This window comes from Protobothrops mucrosquamatus, unplaced genomic scaffold (genome assembly GCF_001527695.2).
Source record: "Protobothrops mucrosquamatus isolate PMUCROS unplaced genomic scaffold, P.Mucros_1.0 scaffold2697, whole genome shotgun sequence".
Taxonomy (NCBI): Eukaryota; Metazoa; Chordata; class Lepidosauria; order Squamata; family Viperidae; genus Protobothrops; species Protobothrops mucrosquamatus.
Window position 1 is genome coordinate 165,627 of NW_015388743.1, and position 19,373 is coordinate 184,999.

General features: G+C 37.3%; 1 protein-coding gene across 1 annotated transcript in view; it reads right to left on the bottom strand.

The window, feature by feature from the left end:
* The window catches only part of ALK (ALK receptor tyrosine kinase), a 155,852-nt gene that overhangs the window by 7,976 nt on the left and 128,503 nt on the right, over positions 1-19,373 (bottom strand). Inside the window, exons 15-20 of the mRNA XM_029286012.1 lie at positions 16,720-16,906; positions 12,053-12,143; positions 10,949-11,013; positions 9,769-9,898; positions 3,234-3,331; positions 2,689-2,781 (exon numbers count right to left, since the gene is read on the bottom strand). Of these exons, the coding sequence (XP_029141845.1) occupies positions 2,689-2,781; positions 3,234-3,331; positions 9,769-9,898; positions 10,949-11,013; positions 12,053-12,143; positions 16,720-16,906 (664 nt within the window). The remainder of the gene's footprint in view (positions 1-2,688; positions 2,782-3,233; positions 3,332-9,768; positions 9,899-10,948; positions 11,014-12,052; positions 12,144-16,719; positions 16,907-19,373) is intronic.

The window sequence follows — 19,373 nt, forward strand, 5'->3', positions numbered from 1 at the left end:
TTCAATGGCAACAGTTTGAGTATGAGGAACCAAACTGTGACTATAATTGCAATGTGGGATCAGGTGAGGATTTCAGGGACGTACCTGCTTTCAAGAAAGCAGGGGGGGGGGCATTTCTGTCATGTGTGGGTTCAAAGCTTTCTCCCACAGAGCAAATGGAGACTTTGGGAGTAGAGGCAGAGCTTAATCAGGAATAGTGTGTGGAAAAGGAGATTTGAAATCTTTATAAGGCAGACCATAAAACACAAGTCTTAGAATTTGACCTAGAAATCTATGAAATTATTACTAAGTAAATTTCTAATGTAGAAGAAGAGGACATTTTAAGGCATTTACCAAAAGGAAGATGGCCTTAGATCTCAGCAGAGCCCCATAAATAAGGAAAAACAAAATGCTGTCCAATGTTTTTCATATTTTGTCCATCTAGATATGCCAACTCTATATGCATCCATTACTGGAGATCATCCACCAATAAATAAATAAATGTTTGTAGGTAACACATTCCACACAAATAATATTGCATTAATTCATTATTAATGAAATGAACAGTCTGCAAAATAATGTACTCCATTTGCAAGTCAATTAATCCTTTTCTGTTGTGCCTTTCTTTCTCACTATTTACCCAAAATCACACAATGCAACATACACATGAAACACACAGACTGACCTCTTTTCTTCCAGTAAAAAAATTTTTTTTTTGGGGGGGGAAGAGAAAGTAAAGTGGTGACTGAATAAAAAGAATAAAGAATAGGTTTAAAAAAAAACCTGGAAAGAACCAAAGCAGGAGCATGGAATAATGCAACAGAAAAAGAAAAGGGGAGAAGAATCCAATTAGGGTTACAAAGAATTGAAATTCCCCAGCCCTTCCAAGCAGGACATGAGCTTCCTGCTCATCTTCAAAGAGATCTTCTTCCTAGTAGAAAGCTCATAGCCACCTTTGGCAAACCTTGATTTCCAAAAAAATTCTTCTTTTCAATAGCTTTTACTATTCTCAGTAGGAGAATATAAGGTCTCCCATCAATTCACATTTGGGAGAAAATTTGTCTTCCTATCTGGTAAATATGTAAATACATAATTGGAGTGTAATGATATTAATCACATGTAGTTTTAATTTAGTTTAAATTCAGAGGAATAAAAGTGAATCTAGTTTTCCTCCTAGCACCATCCACTTCAACATATGGTCCCATTCAAGGCTGGGAAAAGCTGTACAGTAATGCTTTAGTCTGGATCTGGGTTCTCCTACCCTTCCTTAATTATTTATTTTCACAGGACAGCGGATCTGATTATGGCTCTTGCCATCTTGTACTTGTGTTTTGGTGGTCCTGTGACAAAACTGCCCTTATTTTGGGCTCATCTGACAAAGGAAAGGCAGAAATGAGGTTATCTCATTTGCAACTTGGGCTGATTTGAGCCATGGTGTTTTATGCAGATATTATAATCTGGAACTCTCCAACTCCTTTGGGACTATGGATTTTGCCATTGCTAGCCAGCACTGCCTAAAATAATACTAGGAATTATAGATTCACCTTGGTTGCTTGATATACAATAAGCCCAACATATAATAAACCTCATTGTCTTGCAATGAATAATCCAAACAATTCACTTCTTTTTCGTTTTGCATCTTTACTACAAAGAATGCATTTTCAAAGGGAAGTTTTCAACTTGCAAAATGTCAAGAAAATCCCCTTATCCAACCCTACTTATAAATAGTCCAAGTTTTTGGTTTGTTGCCAGAATCAATACTGTACAGAAATATGCAGTGAAGTAATTCTCCAGGATGACATTAGAGGGCACTGTGAGGACAGTAACTGTACATTATCAATAAGATCTACTGTATTATAGTAGATTATTAAAGTCTTCCTGTTTAGCAACTGCAGAATCATTAATCCTGGTGCCCTGGAGAAATTCCAGAGTCAGTAATTACATTCTCCTGACCCTTTATCCCTACTTTTATATGCGATAAACAGAGAGAGTAGTGGAAGAATGTGTATGGGTCTGGTCAACACCAAAGGGGATAAAGCTTCAAGATAAGATCCTGCTGCTTGGTATGAGAAAAATAGAGAAAACAAGGTTGGAGAGGATTCTGTTTCAACACAATACTGAAAGTGGTTGATAAAATAACAATAAAAGTAAGCCAAGGAAATTCCACAGAATGAACATAGAATTGTAGTGAAGACAGCATACATATCTCTCTGAGACCTCAAAATATAAACATCTGAAAAAGACCAATGCATACAATGAAATAAATCCTGTGGAAGCCTACATTCATTCACTCACTCACTCCTCAGAGAGAGAGAGAGAGGGGGGGGGAGGGAGGGTGGGAGGGAGGGAGGAATTATATAAAGCAGTGGTTCTCAACCTTTTTAATGCCGCGACCCCCAACCGGTCGTAAGTCGAGGACTAAACTGGTCATAAGTTGAGAACTACCCAACCGGTCGTAAGTCGAGGACTTTCCCTGCCTGGGAGCGCCGTGCATGCGTGGTTCCGCCCCCTGCGCTGGCTGAGGCATAGCTGGCAAGCGGCAGAGACGGAGCAGGCCGACCACCAGTCCAGCCCAAGGGAGGTAAGGCACCCGCCGGAAAAGGGGAAAAAAATGGCGGACAGCCATAGGTTGAGAACTGCTGATATAAAGGAATGTTATATATTCCCTTATAGAAATTATAATAAGAAATAATAAGTAATATTTCTCACCTATATATGTCCCTGGCCATCCCAAAATCTCCAATTTTAGCTATTCTTCCAGGACCTTTACACGTAAGGAGGCAATTTCGAGCAGCAATGTCTCTAGAGAAAGAACAATTGGCTGTTTTAAAAAATAATTAATAAAATTAAATCTGAATAGTAACCTAGACAGACCAGCTGTTCACTTACTAGAAAGCTAAAGATAAAACTACTATTGTTAAAATAATTGAGCACACTCATTTTCCAAATAGGAAAGCTAAAATAGAAAATCCATAAGTAGAAGACTTCAAACTTGTTTTGAAAAAGAATAATTTGCATATAAGCCATTTTGAGCTCCTGATGGAAAGGCAGAATATAAATCTGTTCAAGAAATTAAAAATATATATAATGCCTCTGTTCCTTCTTCTTTTTTATGTTCAAAGCAGCAGACCTCTAGGGGGTGGTAGTACACAACCATTGTTGTCAGTGGCTTGTATACTAACCTGATGCAAGTCAGCCACACAACACACACACAGAGAGAATGGTCCTTCGCAATATTAGCTTCTCCTACTGACCTGTGAATGAAGTGATTTTCTTCCAAATACTGACAACCACAAGCAATATCACGAGCTACATGGAGCAAATCCAGCATGATTAGTGAGGAGGGATGGGTCTAAAAGGAAGAATCAAAGAATTATTTCAGGAGTATACTACTGATTTAAACAATCAAAAATGGCTTACAAGAATTTTTTTTTAAAATGTGCAATCATAGAATCTGTTAGAATCAGTTGTTGCTAACAGTTGTTGCTAAGTGTATATATTTTCTTTTTTTCAAAAAAGCACATTTTAGGTCACATTATTGCAATTTTAAACGCTTCTTCTTTCTTGTTCCCTGTATTTCACAGGGACTATCCTCTTGTTTTCTGGGCATCCTATTTTTCTCTACTTTCTTTGTTGCTAATAAACAATTTTAGGCAAAGTAAGCATGAATAAAGAGACAAATTTTCTAATTAGCAGAAGGTTGAGTGAACAATCTTTGAAGTCACTTCCAACTAAATATACGGTATTACATCACAACTTTAATTTCTGGTTCTCAAATTAGCTCCCCCTCCCCCTTTTTTTCTTACTACAGAACCTAAATTCTTGAAGAGGAAGCATGAAACTATAAAATAAAAAGAACAGTTCTCAAATATTTTCTTTCCATTTCAAGAACCCAGGAAATTATTTGACAGAACGCAGCATGTATCCTGTTTTGAAAGGCAGATTTCCTCCAGATCAGATCCTGTACAGATATAGACCAACAGAGACCACCAAGGAAATTATTTCTGGCATGATATGCAGCATTTCTAGATTTTGATAGTCCAGGGTCAGACAAGATTATAAACAAAAATATTTTTCATTGGACAGCTGCAAAAATATCAATATAATTAAACCAGTCCTGCCCTATTTTGTGATACCAAAACACCTCATCTCCTCAAATTCCTTTTAGAAATTTTATTTTTTATATTTTTATATTTATTCATTTTATTTTTTCAACTGATTCCCTAAATCCTCATTCTTTTCAAAATAGAAACATGATGTCTCTATGTTCCTTCGTAAAACATTTGCATTTGCAAATCCAGCATTGAGTAAAATAATTACTAGGCATGTGTTATTCTTTTTAGGAAACCTGAAAAACCACATGCAGGAAAATATTGCAATAAAACAATTTCTGCCAGTCTGAATTTGAGAATGAATGAGAATGTGAAGGGTCAAATAATTAAGCATTGTAGAAAATGGTCAGACAAGAACATCCACGTTCATTTTCACTGAATGCTCCAGATTGTTGATTCTCATCCTAGATGGCCAATACCCCTGGCCTCTGTCCCCGAGTGTGACATGCTCCAGCTCATGTATTCATTTATTAAATTTTAATCCCCAATTAAAAGTAAATTTGTAGAAAACCAAAAAGCAAGCCTAGGAAAAAGTCAACCAGGCAGGGAGTTCTGAATCAACAAATAGTAAATGTCTACTTAACATTACACTAGAACAGTGGTGGCGAACCTATGGCACGCGTGCCAGAGGCAGCATGCGGAGCACTCTCTGTGGGCACGCGCCATTGCCCTAGCACACGTGGTCTCTAAAAGTTCACCATCACTGGCCTAAGGCCAGCCAGCCTGGAGCCATCATTGGGGAGCCCACCATCCCACCCGCCAGATACCCCCTGGATCTTCCCCAACCCTGCCCGACTCCCACAGATGTCCCTCCCCATAAGCAACATCAAGGTGGCCATGCCCACTCCAGCCATGCCCACCCAATCTGCCATGACTACTGCAGACACACCCATCCAGTGGCCACGCCACCTAGTCTGCCAAGCCCACTGTAACTGCACCCGCCGAGTGGGCCACACCCACCCGGCACCCGGCGATACATAAGTGGGTTTTGGGTTGCAGTTTGGGCACTCCGTCTCTAAAAGGTTTGCCATCACTGCACTAGAGATATTTATCTTCAATGTGCTTTTTAAGATGTTTGCTCTGTCTATTACAGTATATTACTGTTCTGGAAGGTCAGTTACTCTATGTTTGATACATCTTGGGACAAGTCCCTTATATTAGGAGCAAATGTATCCCAATTTGTTATCTGCTCTAATCCTGCATTATCCTTTTTTTTTCCTTTTGAAGAGATCCTTTTCAAAACACTTTGTTTTGAACATCTCTATATTTTTTTTTCTCCTTTGCTGCTGAATGGTTTATCAGTGACTACTTAAAGTAGCAAAATATTTTTTCTGCATTTTCTTTTTTTTACTGTTTAAAAAGATAAGGTAACTTTATTTATTGCTTGTGAAATTGTTCTATCTTCAAAAGGTGATGCTTTGGATCTTCATCTTCTGTATAGCAACATCAGGAGCTAGACATCTGAAAAGCTTTAATCCAGCTGTGTCATAAACACCATCAGTATTTTAAAAGAACTTCAGCTCTCCCTCAGTAGCATGTGGAGTACCATCTGACCTGGCCCCCTCCCCATAATTTGGCACTATATTGTCAATCATTTTATATTTTCTATCACTGTGGTTTTCTTGGTTAAAATATAGGAGTGGTTCACCATGGTTTTTCTCTGTGCAGTATGATTTGATGCTTTTCCATTGTCACTAAAGTGATCATCTATGTCCTGCTGTCCAGTATAGGTGCCTGCTTGCTTTAACTGGGCAGATGGAATGACCTTGATACATTGGGCGACCTTGCTGAGAAATATACAGTTGACATACCCTCCAGATCTTCTTTGCTCATCCCTCCCAGGAACACCCCCCCTCCTTTGCCATGACGAGGCAGCACAGCAGACCTTTGTGGGTGGTGGTGGTGGTGGTGATTGAAAATAGACTATATATGTTTTATTTAACATTTTATGCAAAGCTTTTGTCACAGTTTGGTTTAAGGGAAAAGGAAAACCTCTTGTACTGCCTTTTATTTTATGTCTGTTGAAGTAGAAGCTCTTTCTCCACCAAGGGCAATTTAACAGAGTAATTTGTTTGAGATGTGAAGCGTTTGCACCCATTTTGTAGAGAGAGGCAGAGTGCAGGGATAGCCTTGAAATGCTGAGGAAATTCATTTTCCAGTTCTTGGCTGCTCTTACTTCACTCAGATGAAAGAATGAGGCAGTCAGCTAGAAAGAATGTAGCCGCCATTTGCAGGAATAGGCTGGGAAGAGTTAAAGTAACACCTTCCCTTGTTAGGTCAAACTTTGTAAAAGGTGACTGCAAAACAAATTGATTCCATTGTTCAGTATAATCACTGCTCTGAGCACCAAGCTGCACAACACAACGGAGGGAAATTAATGCTTTTCTTCGCCAAACTTCTCCCGATTGTTTTTCTAATGCACAGAAAGCTTTTAACTGCTTAGGAGATAGTTTTATGTTCTGAGCTTCTGTTCATTTCAGTTCCGAGGATATGAACAGTCGTGTATTTATACCTCTATTAGTATCATATTCTTGCAGGAATAAGATCTTTCCATTAAAAATGTTCTGAATTAAATTGAAATGGACTTGGAAGAACTGAAAGAAAAATAGTAAGTCTAGCTAAAAAAAACCCAAAACAAATAAAGCATGGTTTGAGTAAGCTTTTAGTTTATCACAAGGGTAGGCAGCATTCAGCTTCTTTTGTAGCCATGAGAGAGCTATTAAAAATCATGCCACCAGCATTTAAAAGCAAAATCTTTGTTTAAAGAGAAATTATATGAAAATAAAGCATACTGTAGTGGGTAAGGCATCATGCTATAAACTGGGAGACTGTGAGTTCTCGTCCTGCCTTAGCATGAAATCAGTTGGGTGACATTGAGCCAGTCACTTTCTCTTAGCCCTAGAAAGGAAGCAATGGCAAACCACTTCTGAAAAACGTTGCCTGGAAAACTGCATGAACTTGTCCAGGTAGTCTTCAAAAATTGGACATGATTAAATGGAAGGAAAATTAGGCTTAAAAAGTCTATTTTATTTTTAAAAAGCTCTAAGTCTCCTAAAAATAAAATGATGCCAATGCCCATGCCAACATTCTAATTCTAGATTTACATATGAGCATCTTAAACAGAACTTTTTCTTAACAATGCATAATTTGACTGTGGCTCAGAGGCTTTTAGCATTGGTGTGGACACCTATATACCAAGTTGTTGTTGTTTTCAAATGTGCTATGATCCTTTTGGTCTTCTTTTCATCTCTTGTCATATCCATCCATTAACTTATGTTCAGTATTGACTTTACACCTTAAAGTATTTTCTGAAAAATCTCCACCTTTTTGAATAAAAACAAATCCATCATCTATTAGCCTTTTCCCAGAGATGTATCTAAAATCTGCTTTAGTATATCTCTGATGTTATGTACGAGCAATTTGGTTTTATTTTGGTTCATGTGGAAGTAGGTCTCTTTTAGACATTTGGTTTGTGTCAAAAAGTTTCCCAGTGCCTAACAAATCTCAACCCTTCTACCTGGCACTATCATTACATGCATGCATTGAGATCCATGGAATTTGCATTTCTGATAATGCTGTATAGACAATTCTGAGCTTCGCTCTTCTACTCAGTAGTGTAATTTGCTTTGCAAAACTGACCAATCATATTTTCTAACATCACTGATACCAATGTGGACCATTATCACTACCTTCTGTGCATTATCCATAGCTTATCTAGATGATGCTTGATGTCAGCAACCTTCACACCAGGGAAGCAAGTCACCCTCTGTACAACCTTCACACATTCACCTGTCTGGGTTTGTAATGATTATTAAACTAGGTTTAATTGTTATGATTATTTCAGTGTTCCTTCCCCTGCTCTCATCTCTCACTCAGCTCCCTTGAAAATCTCCTGTAAACACTTTCTGATCTCTATTTCTGGTTGCAGACTCTTGGCTATCTCTCCTCTTCCAAGGAGTTCTGTCTTCTGTAGTGATACTGATGCCACATTCCTTAGTGGAAAATTGCTTTCAACAGTTGCAGAAAGATTGCCTGCTCTGGTCTATGCCATTAACGGTATTCATAGATCTCTCTCTCTTCCCTGTGTATACAATGCCCTTATGCTTTCATTAAAACCTGTGTGCATGAGAATTCATTTCTTCTGGTTTTCTTGTTCATAGGCCAAGTTTGAGGTGAAAGTGATCATTTAAAGAATATTTCACTCACAATGAAATGAGTATGTTTTCTTTGTTTTTTTGTCTTGTGAACTAGCAAAATTAGAAATGCCCTGAAAAACTAGAAACTAAGAAGCAAAAGAACTGGGAAAGTTTAACCTTGAGAAAAAAATGACTGAGCTGGATGTAATAGCACACTTCAATACCTGAAAGGATGATGCACAGAAGATCAAGACCTCTTCTTTACCACCAAAAGTGCAAGACACAAAATAATGGATTTAAGTTACAGGAAGTAGAATCCAGTTGAATGTAAGACACGGGAACTAATTACCTACAGAAGTTGTGCTTGCTCCTTTATCCCAAGTTTTCAAAGAGAGGCTATGCCACTGATTTAACCACACAGTGTACATTATAACAAAATGCCAATGGTACAAAAATATATATCACACAGCATAATATATAAAGTAATATTGAATAAAATCAAAATATCATCACCACCATCAACCAACACCACTAACAGCAGCAAAAGCAGCAACAAAACAATTAACCAATGATATAATTCTTCAAAGATTTCTGGAAGAGTTGGGTTTCCATGGAAAACCAAAATTACATATATATAGAAGGTGCTGGTCAGTAGTGGGAAAGACACTAGAGTATATTAACTTAAAAATCTCATATTACTATGTTATTAACACAGACAACAAATCTTCAGATATCTTGGCATCTTATAGCACATTTTTCAGTGGAGGTGAGGGAACAGCAACACAAATGCCGAAGTGGCACTTCAACCATAATAATGGAATTATACCGTCTTGATTTTATTTCAGCAATGTTGTTTTGTTAAGCATGAGAAATAATCCCATGTATCTTCAATGTTCAAGGCACATAGAATTATTTCTTTGGAATCACCAGTAGTAGTCTACTTTAAGTAGTCTTTCATCCTACTTGGCAAACATGAAAACAATGTCTAATTGATATAACTGATAAAGTAACCTTCACTAGCCTACTGCCCTCCATTATTTCCCAGAATTCCCTTTGTCAATGCTGAATTTGTCCCCCATGCTGGCTAAGAATTCTGGAATCTGTAGAATTCTTGTAGAGTTGCACACTTGAAGAACAGTCCCTTGAATTATATAACATTCCTCTTATAGAGTAGTAATAGTGCCCTCTCTTTTAGTGCAGGCTAGTCTTTGAATCAGCAATATGCCAACTGTAGCAGAGTTAGAGTTGGTTCACTTTATGTGCAAAACTTTGCTCCTAAATATATGCTAAATCAACTTTCCTCCAGAGTAATTGCTGGTGAATTGTTCACTTAATCAATCTATTGTTCAGTTCCCTAATCAGCAACATAAGACCTGCTCAATTTAATCTGTCAAAGTACTAAAAATTCTTGTAATGCACTGCAGCTTTTAAAAGCAAATATTGGAACATTAGCAAAAAGAACTAGGCTATATTTAAGTTAGGTAAAACTTTCAAGGTGAACTGGAAGCTGAGACTACACTGAACTATAATTTTTTTCTCACCGGCTTTGGTCGTGTCTCCCTCAGGAAAGATTTCAAGTCTCCTCCAGCCATAAGCTCCAGCAAAATAAAGCGAGGCAGAGCTTGTAAGCTCACTCCAATGCAGCGTACAATATTCTGGTGATTGAACTTGCTGCAAGGAAGATTGAGGGGAAAAAAGCTTTTAATGCAAAAGACACAGATTGAGCTTGTGGGGTTTTTTTTAGCTCTCTTTCTCTCCTGGTGCATTGGACTTCAATGCCCATCACATTTGGCCACAGTGGACATTATAAAATTGCAGATCAATATTTGTGTTAAGCCAGATCAATGTAGTCTGGTGGTCAAAAGAAAACTGCTGTTGGATTGGACTATAGAAGAATATTGCAAGCCAAATAATAATAATTTGGTCAGTGAATTTTTATATGGAAAATAATAATAAAATAAAATAACAATTTTCTCCCCCTCCAAGAAAGAAAGAAAGAAAGAAAGAAAGAAAGAAAGAAAGAAAGAAAGAAAGAAAGAAAGAAAGAAAGAAAGAAAGAAACGAACAGCTTAACAGTTTATCTATAATTTCCAGCTACTTTGTTCCTTCTTCTTTGGGGTAATAGTGAATAAAGTTAGTCTTAAAATATTTTGGTGGTAATTACAAAATTATCACTATCACTGAAATCGAATATTCACTGTGCAAAAATGTTATTCTTTACTATGCTGAGTATTTCAAGTATTCCTTGTAATCTTGATAGACTCTTTAGCAAACCAGGAAAGCTGAGATTTTAAGCTAATCTCAGTGTTATTCTTAGGAGATAATCTTAGCCCCATCTCTTATGAATGATAGTCCTGATAGAGGACTATCCTATAGGCAGATGGTAAAGTTTGAAGAAAATAAGGGAAATGCAATTGCTTTGGTCAATTTTATTGCATTATGTGTGATTCATCTGTATAAATATTAAATATTTATACAGATGAATTAAGTAAATATTTCTTTTTAATTAGGTTTTAAACTGAGTATTTTTATTGTTGTATCTGTTTTATAAGGCTGTCAGCCGCCCTGAGTCCGTAAGGAGAAGGGCGGGATATAAATTAAATAAATAATAATAATAAATAATAATAATAAAGGCTGGAGAGTAAAAATGACCAGTGCTTTTAATATTGGTAAATGTGTGTTTAAGGTAGAAAAGCAGGCAATCAATTTGAATTAACATACCTTATTATAAGAGCTTCCATCAGGAAATCCAACTCATCTTGCTCTGAGCAAACCTCTGGTAATGTCTAGTCAAGAAAAAAGGAAAGTGAAATTTCTTTCATGTGGAAAGTTTTTTAGATGCCACCTTTCCAAAGACAATTCTAAGCCATTTAAAAGATACCTAAATCTTTAGAAACTCTCTATTAGAAATTATTTATAGAAACTCCCTATATAAATTCTATATAGAAACTTGACTATTTACTAGAGTCTGGGTGGAATGATGAGAAATGCAGTTCAACACCATTTGCAATCTCCAAGTTGAGAAAGCATATTATCAGAAAGAAATCTGGATTTAATATATATGTCTCAGAAAGTAATAACCACAAACATTTTCTTCCATCACTCTACTACTTTGAGAAAAATGTCAGCTTTCTGTTCACACATCAGTAACAACATAGGGTGGTGAACTGTGACAGGATAAGGATGTTGAATAGAAAAAGTCTGAGCCAGCTTCCCAAATGATAGTTCTATAGGTGCTAGATTAAATGGTCATAATTCCCAACCACCATGGACAATAGCCACTGATACAGAAGTTATGAGAGTCACAATGACAATACATCTGGAGGACACTAGAGAGGAGAACACAATCAAAAGTATTTCTTGCTTGGGATCAGTTATATTTAAAAGAACCAGAATTGCAAAAACATGCTTGTGAACGAAAATTAATAACTTTTATGACCTTCAGCAATAATAATCTGAGTGACAATTCTGGATTTAATAATAATAGTAAAGTTGGAAGGGATCTTGGAGGTCATCTAGTCCAACCCCCTGCTCAGGCAAGAAACCCTATACCATTTCGGACAAATGGCTGTCCAGTCTCTTCTTAAAAACCTCCAGTGTTGGAGCATTCACCGCTTCTGGAGGCAGGTTGTTCCACTGGTTAATTGTTCTAACTGTCAGGAAATTTCTCCTTAGTTCTAGGTTGCTTCTCTTCATACCACCGTGTCCATAATCAGGAATACATTCACCATTTTTCCTTCAGAGAAACTAAAAAATGAACTCAACCATAGTCCTTTCTTTGACGAGATATGTCCCATGAGGCAGATTTGTCTCACCAAAACTTACTTTTACAGCCACTTGAAGAGGAGTGGGGTCAGTGGGGATCCCAATCACCTGACCTTCATACACTTCCCCAAAAGCTCCATGGCCTAGACCCCTGACAAGATCAGAAAAGGGAAGATGATTTTGACATAACCCAAAGGCACAATTCTTACAATATACATTCTTAAATATATACTAGAATGTTCAAATGGAAAAGTCTTGGTGTTTTATTAACTGCATCGAACTATTAGGTAAATAGTGAAATATTTCTTAATGCAGTCTTACTATTGGATATAGGAGCTACGGGGGAGATATTTTAAAAAAGGAGCCAATTTCACTAGACCCACATAGTCATACCACTGCCAGTCTTTCTTCTGTCATTTGTAGTACCAGCAGCTGTTATATACAAGAACAACATTTTTTGATAATAGAGAACAAGATTTATGTAAACCTTATCAAGTATGAAATAGCTAGGTTTGCTTTTTTCAGGTTTAAAATGGATGAGACTCAGTCATGGTTTTCTATGCTAGAATGAATTTCATTCACATGCCTATAAGGGAGTTCAATTTTTAAATATTCTATGGAGAAAAAACATCATTGCAAGTTAAAAAAAAAATCCTAGCACAGCAGGATGTCAACTAGGTTAGAATCTTTTCCCCTGAAATGTTATGTTACATCTTGTTATTCTTTCAAGTTATGCATATCTTGAAAGATAAGAACCCATAGTCTGGATCCTGAAATAAGCAGGAACCAAGACAGCACATATATTTTAAACACAGGAGAACTGCCTATTTCCCAGTTATCTACAATAATTGCAGTTTTCACATTATATGTAAAAGAACCCCCATGGATAATATATTACTTTATGGTATCTTATTCTATAATTCTAAAATTTAGAAGTTAGAAAATCAGGGTAATAGAAGCTACATTACAAACGCAATGGATACGAGTTGGCATGCCAACCCAGGCTGTTTAGAAGGCACTCTTGGAAATACCTAAAAATATTGTGAAACTGTGAGTGCCAGTTTATTGACTCTCATGTAGTCAATAATTATATTCCGGTTCTAGTTCATTATTTTTACTGCCTCCAGTGAATTGAGTGGAAAAAGGAGAACTAGAATGCCATAGTTTCCAAAAGAGGTAGGTGTACTAGTTTTTTTGCAACCTAAGAAAAACAAAGCAGCAAGCAATGTTAGCAATGTCAACCACACAACCCCCAAATCTTGTGACATCTAAAACCTGATTCTTTTTTTTATAATATGCTTCATAACAACATATCTTGTCAGTAGTTCCATCCAGGAGCCATTTCAACAATATAATAAATAAGTAGAATGCAGTTGATCTTATTAATGTTGGTTAAGGTGCAGTATTGCAGGCAAACTCTGCTCACAGCCAGAAGTTCAATCTTGACAGAGTTCAAGGTTGACTCAGCCATCCATCCTTCTGTGTTCAGCAAAATGAGGACCCAGATTGTTGGGGGAAATATGCAAATAATGCTTCTTCAGATAAACCACTCAGAGAGTGCTGTAAAGTGCTATGGGGTAGTATATAAGCCTAACGGCTATGAGGTGATATATAAGCCTAACTGCTATGGAGTGATATATAAGCCTAAATGCTGTGGGGTGGTATATAAGCCTAAATGTTTAACCTAATTTTGAACCTCACTATCTTCAAGAAGATCTTGAAAAGAAGATGGAACCAAATAGGAGTGACTTTATAGGATAATAGCAACATGAGCAAAGAGATGTCTCAAAGTATTATCTTTTGTTCAGCCTTGAAGCTTAATATGGCATTCATATTAAGGATCAAGGGGAAGATAGGAAAGAAGTTTGGATCAGATGGAAACTGTATTATGCAGTCCTTTCATCCAGTGCCATTAATTCCCTACCCAGATATTCAGATTGAAACTACAATCGCTTGTATTAAAAATGGTGCTCAGTGGCACAGAAACATGAACCAAATCAAATCCCCCCTGTGTCTCTCCTGACATATGTCATCCATCCAAATGACCACATTGATCTCTGTGTCAGCTGCTCTTGCAATTGCTAACTACTGTCTTCTAGTTGTAATATTAGCCTTTAGGCCCTTAAAGTGGAAATAAATAATTTTATATTAGAGGTAAGATTTACTGCAGATTAACTCTGGGCCTAAACATCATTGCTGTAGACACTGCCCAAGTTTCATAAAGAGGATTGGAGGGTTAATTATTTAGGAAAATTGAAAAACAGTGAACTAATAAATAAACCATACACTTTTCTATTATATATTTTCTCCTGTGTGCTCATTATACAGATTTTCAGTCACTGTTCATTCCAGGATGCAATTAATAAAGATGTAAAAAAAATATTCTATGTGGCAGTAGCAACCAAATCCCAAGAGGTAGTTATAGGTTCAGAAGCATAATATGGTTGAGGGATTGTTGAGTTGAAACATCTGCAAACTTTTTTAGGCAGTTTTTTTTTTAAATACGTGGAGCTGCTTGTAGAGTATTTAAAGGGAAAAGCGAGTTCTCTCCACTTGTGTAGGAATTGTAAGCTTGGCTGGTTGTATACAGATAGGAGAGAATAAAAATCACTCTTCAAAATGGCAGGAAACAGTAAGAAACTGAAAAAACAGAACATCACAGATAGCCCCCTTCCAAGAAAAGCAACTTTGGGAAAACACAACATTAAAAAAAAAACCAAGCATTTTTTATTCCACATACTAATGTAAAGAGGGGAGAAGAAGGGGAGGGTTTTTCTGAGCCTCATAGCTTATCTTGCAGAATTTTATAACTAGAACTTATAAAATCAATACCCAATAATGGAATGACAAGGCTATCAAGAGGCTTACTTCTTCAATTCTTTTCAATTTTTGATTACGTTTTAAGTTTAAACAGTGATACTTTTATTCCTAAAACATTGCATACTTTCAGAATGCAATTTCTCACAAGGTGAAAAACACCATAGTTGATTTTTCCTAAGAAAACTACCAGCTTACGTTGTGCATGCTGGCTGTAAGAGCAAAATAAGGAGGATAATTGTTAAGGTCAGTGGTCTTGAGGGGTAGGAAGCTAAACACAGTTCAAATGGAAGAGGCAGAAGCTTTATAATTCTGTACATCCTGTGGCATTTACTAACTATTTAACGTAGGATATCAATGGCAGAAAGTAGGATAACACCTGTCTTCATTAGCAAGTTACCCTGAAAATCAAAAGAAACAATTTGACCTATGATTCTGCCCCATCGTATATCCATGTACGTGTATATGCATATCAATATGGTGTGTGTGTGTGTGTGTGTGTGTGTGATAGGCATTTCCTACCAGATTTTTAAAAACTTTATAGCATCTTCCGAGGAGTCCAAATGGAGCAGTATTAAAGGATGGTTATTTTTGTAAGAACGCCTTTCCCTTTGCTATATTTTCTCAATATAAATCCTTCAGGCTTCTCATCTGCTTAAGATACTTGCTTTGAAATAAATCCAGGTTAGTGGCAGAGAAGTTGTCCTGATGGATGTGACACTAGCAGCTTCAGTGGAAAGTGACTCGGATATGTTTTCTGAGAAAATAAATCTGTCTATGTCCCTAGCTGCCAGAATATTCAATACTGAACTAAATAGTCAAGTGATCTGACTGGGTAGATGGATTGCACATTTAAATGATAAATATCTGGATTGTGCCCTTAGAACAAATACTAGGAATTTCAGGTGAAAAATTAAATGGTAAACAAGAGGGAAAAATAGTAAACCCCATCTGGAAAAGATAGCAGCTGTAGTCAAAATCAGTCTCCACAGGATATCTTTAGAGAGGAAGCATTGTCTGGTTTGTCTTTGTAAGACATAGTGACATGGCTATAAGTTATCTATATATTATTTGCTGTGGAACACAATTGGCAGAGTCCTATTGGATGTATGTCTTGCTTGTGAAATTCACAGACCTCTAATAAGCTTTGTGGGAAGAGATGGCTGGACTCTGCCAGTAGGGTTCTTCTTATACAGTAGGGGTGTCAAACTGCCTGTCCACGGGCTGGACATGTCACGATGAAACTGCGCCCACCCCATTGCCGGCAATGAGGAAAAAGCTGCGATACATCGCGCGACGTCACGTGATGTCGCGAATTTGACATGTATCTGTATATTGTACTATGTAAGCGTCTCCATCCAGAATCATATAAGCCATATGGTAAAGGTTTTGCTTTGTCCTTCATGCCTCTCCTGTATAGATACAATACATTAGGAGCGTTGCTTGAATTATATTATACTTTCTAGACATTTGATTAAGGTTTTGAGTTTGGTTGTTGATGTTTTCCTTTCTTAGTGAATTAGGGCCATACAGCATGCCAGCAATTAGGCATCATTATCCTGCAAGTTTGCAAATCAAAATGACCTTGCAGCAACCACTAATATATTAAACTGAAACCGTGTTTCTGAATCTCACTGTCTTTAAAATGAGTGGACTTCAACTCCTAGAAAAGATGGCCTTTTCACTCAATCACAGGAAAGAGATTTAACGGTCAAACTTAAGAACTGCTAGATCTGACTAGAAATTAAGATTTCAATTATTCTCCACTTCATTTGAGAAGTACAATTTTGGAAGCCTGAGGATTATTGTGTGACTTCTGAGACCAAGCAAAAGGTGCACATGTGAATTGGTGTGCCCATACTTCTAGCAGTCTAGATGTGAGCATAAAGAAACCAGGAAGATTGCTTTACCTTATCAAAGAAATATTTTTCCGGGGCACCTCTTTGAGGTCACTAATGGAAGTAGTTTTTCCTGCAAAGCAGTAATTGGGGTTATAGTCTGTCATAATTGTGGAAGTGCGCAGCTTGCTCAGCTTGTACTCAGGGCTCTGTAACTCCATCTGCACAGCTTGCAGCTCTTGGTGTTTCCGCCGATACACTAGAAAAGTAAGAGAATCAGGAATGGGATTGAGAAATGCCATAAGGTTAAAAGCACACAAAGATACATGGGGATTGTGTTGTTCAGATTGACTGCAAGAGTGACAGGGAAGAGTGAGACTTATAGAATAAGGCAATGTACTCATCAATAACTATTTGTGAGATATTGCGAATAAAGTAAAAGGTTTTAAGTGGAGCACTGTCCAGTGAAATAATGGGTTTGGCATTAGTACAGACTTGTAACCATTTATACAGAGCTGACCAATCCAGAATTTGTACATGATTTCTGCAATTGTGAAGATTTGCGATCTTCAATAGCTTACTATCAACATTCACCAGTGAGCCACCAACTTATCATGATTATAATGGAAATAAAAACTGCCTCTATCGCCAGCCCCTCAATGTACCTAATCAAATGGGAGAAAGATGTCCAAGGTGCTTCAGAATTTCTTACCAACCGGAACCCCTTGAAGCTTCAGATACTAAATGCTATCTTTTAGTGACAGTCCTTCCAGAAACAGAAAAGTTGGAAGGCTTCTTTGTCTCCAGCTCAGAATGACAAGATGCTAGAGGAAACAGTATTGCAATTTCTTGAAAACACTACTGGGAAAGGCTGACAATTTGCTAAAAGTATTGTTTTAGGGAAATGTTTGTCTCAAACTTGGATCCAACAGTTATCTGCAAGGACACCCAACACAGAGTTGGTTGAGATATTGCAAGGACAACACAGAGTTATATGGGAAAATTTATGTCATTGAATCTTACCCCCTGCTTGATGCAGAAATTCAAATTAAAGCATCTCTGACCAGATAGCCATCCAATGTCTTTTGAATGCTTCCTATGTAGAAGAATTCATAATCTGTCTTAGTAATAGCTCTTACAATAAAACTGCTCTTACTATAAGGAATATTTTTGACTTTTAACTGGTACATAACTTCCTGTAGTATTTTTTGTGCTATACTCTGACAGATCTGATGACAGATCTGATAGAGATCTCTGTCTGGAAAGAAACAAATATAATGAATAGATCTTTGTATCATATCCTCAGGTATTTGAGGAGTACATTCATATTTGTCCATAGCCTTCTTTTATCAAGGCTAAATATTTCATGTTACTTCAGTCTCCCTTTATAATTCTCCTTATTACCTTTGCTGCCCTTTACAGACCCCTCCCTCCCTGTGAGGGAGTCAAGTTGGGGCTGCTGTTTGCTCTTTTGAAAATGAGCTGCATTCATGCAGAAACTCTTCCCTCTTGCATTGACACCTTCACTCATAACCTAACCCATTACTCCCAAGCATCAAAGCTGGTTTTGCAGCTGCCTGTGGTAAATGAGCAACACTCCTTGATTTTTTTCCAAGAATATGCTGATGTCCAGAGGCAGCCTCACTAAACTCAGGCTTTTAGCATACAAAAGCAAATGCTAAGACAGAGTGGAGAGAAGGATGGGTGTAGGAGGAAAAATGATGAGCAAAGTAAATGGTTATCTCCAGAGGTGGGAAATGGAGGCAATGTCTGGAGATTGGCAGCTGTTACAAGCAGGCAAGAGAACTCATTTAACTGCCTGGACCACAAGCTATGATGAGCAGGACATTCTGGTGGGAGTCCGGCCTGGAGCTTGGAACTTTGCCAGGAGCTTAGTAGCAATGAGAAAAGGAGTAACTACACTGAAACAGCACTTCAACCCAAGTAGTACAAAATTTTTTGGAAAAAGGCAAACATTGTATGCTGCTTTGTAGAATTTAAGATTTTTCTTTGAATTGAGTATTAAAAGACTGAGTACAAAGGACGGAGTATTAAAGGCGTATTTTTGTGGCAACATTACCTGGTCTGGAAGGTGGGGTTGACCCAGAGCAATAGCCTGTTGCTGGGGAAGATGTGTGTTGCAATAAAGCACTTATGTTCAGATTTGCTATGTTGTGGTATGTCCAGTCCTTGGAAAGCAAAGAATCCTCACATGGTGTTGGGTCCACAATTAGGATTCATTTGTATCTAACCAATGAGTAATAATGTGGAACTATTTATTGACAGAGTCAGCTTTCTTTCTAACATTTTAAAGTAAGAGAGGATGTTGTTATTGGTCATATTGTTTGCACCCAGAAGTTAGAGGAGGAAGGGATACCTTAAAATTATCTTGAAGTATCTTTGCAATTGTTCTGATTTATACTCTCAAAAGAGCATATTTCATAAGTCAGCCTGTCTAGTTGGTCTATATCAAGTTGCACAGCTACCAACTACTACAATTATTTTCCTTGTTATTTCTCTGATCCTCAGAGGTCCAGCTAGTCATTTCTTTTTAAATATGATCTAGTATTCTGTTCTGTTCTGTATTTTTTTTCCTAGGAGGGCCTGAAAACTTTAGTTTTGGTTTTTATTCTCCAAAGGAATCTACTGCTGTCAGCAGCTCCAAACCCAGGAAGTGGGAGACTCATTTACCTTCTTTAATAATTATTTACTATATAGGTAGTCCT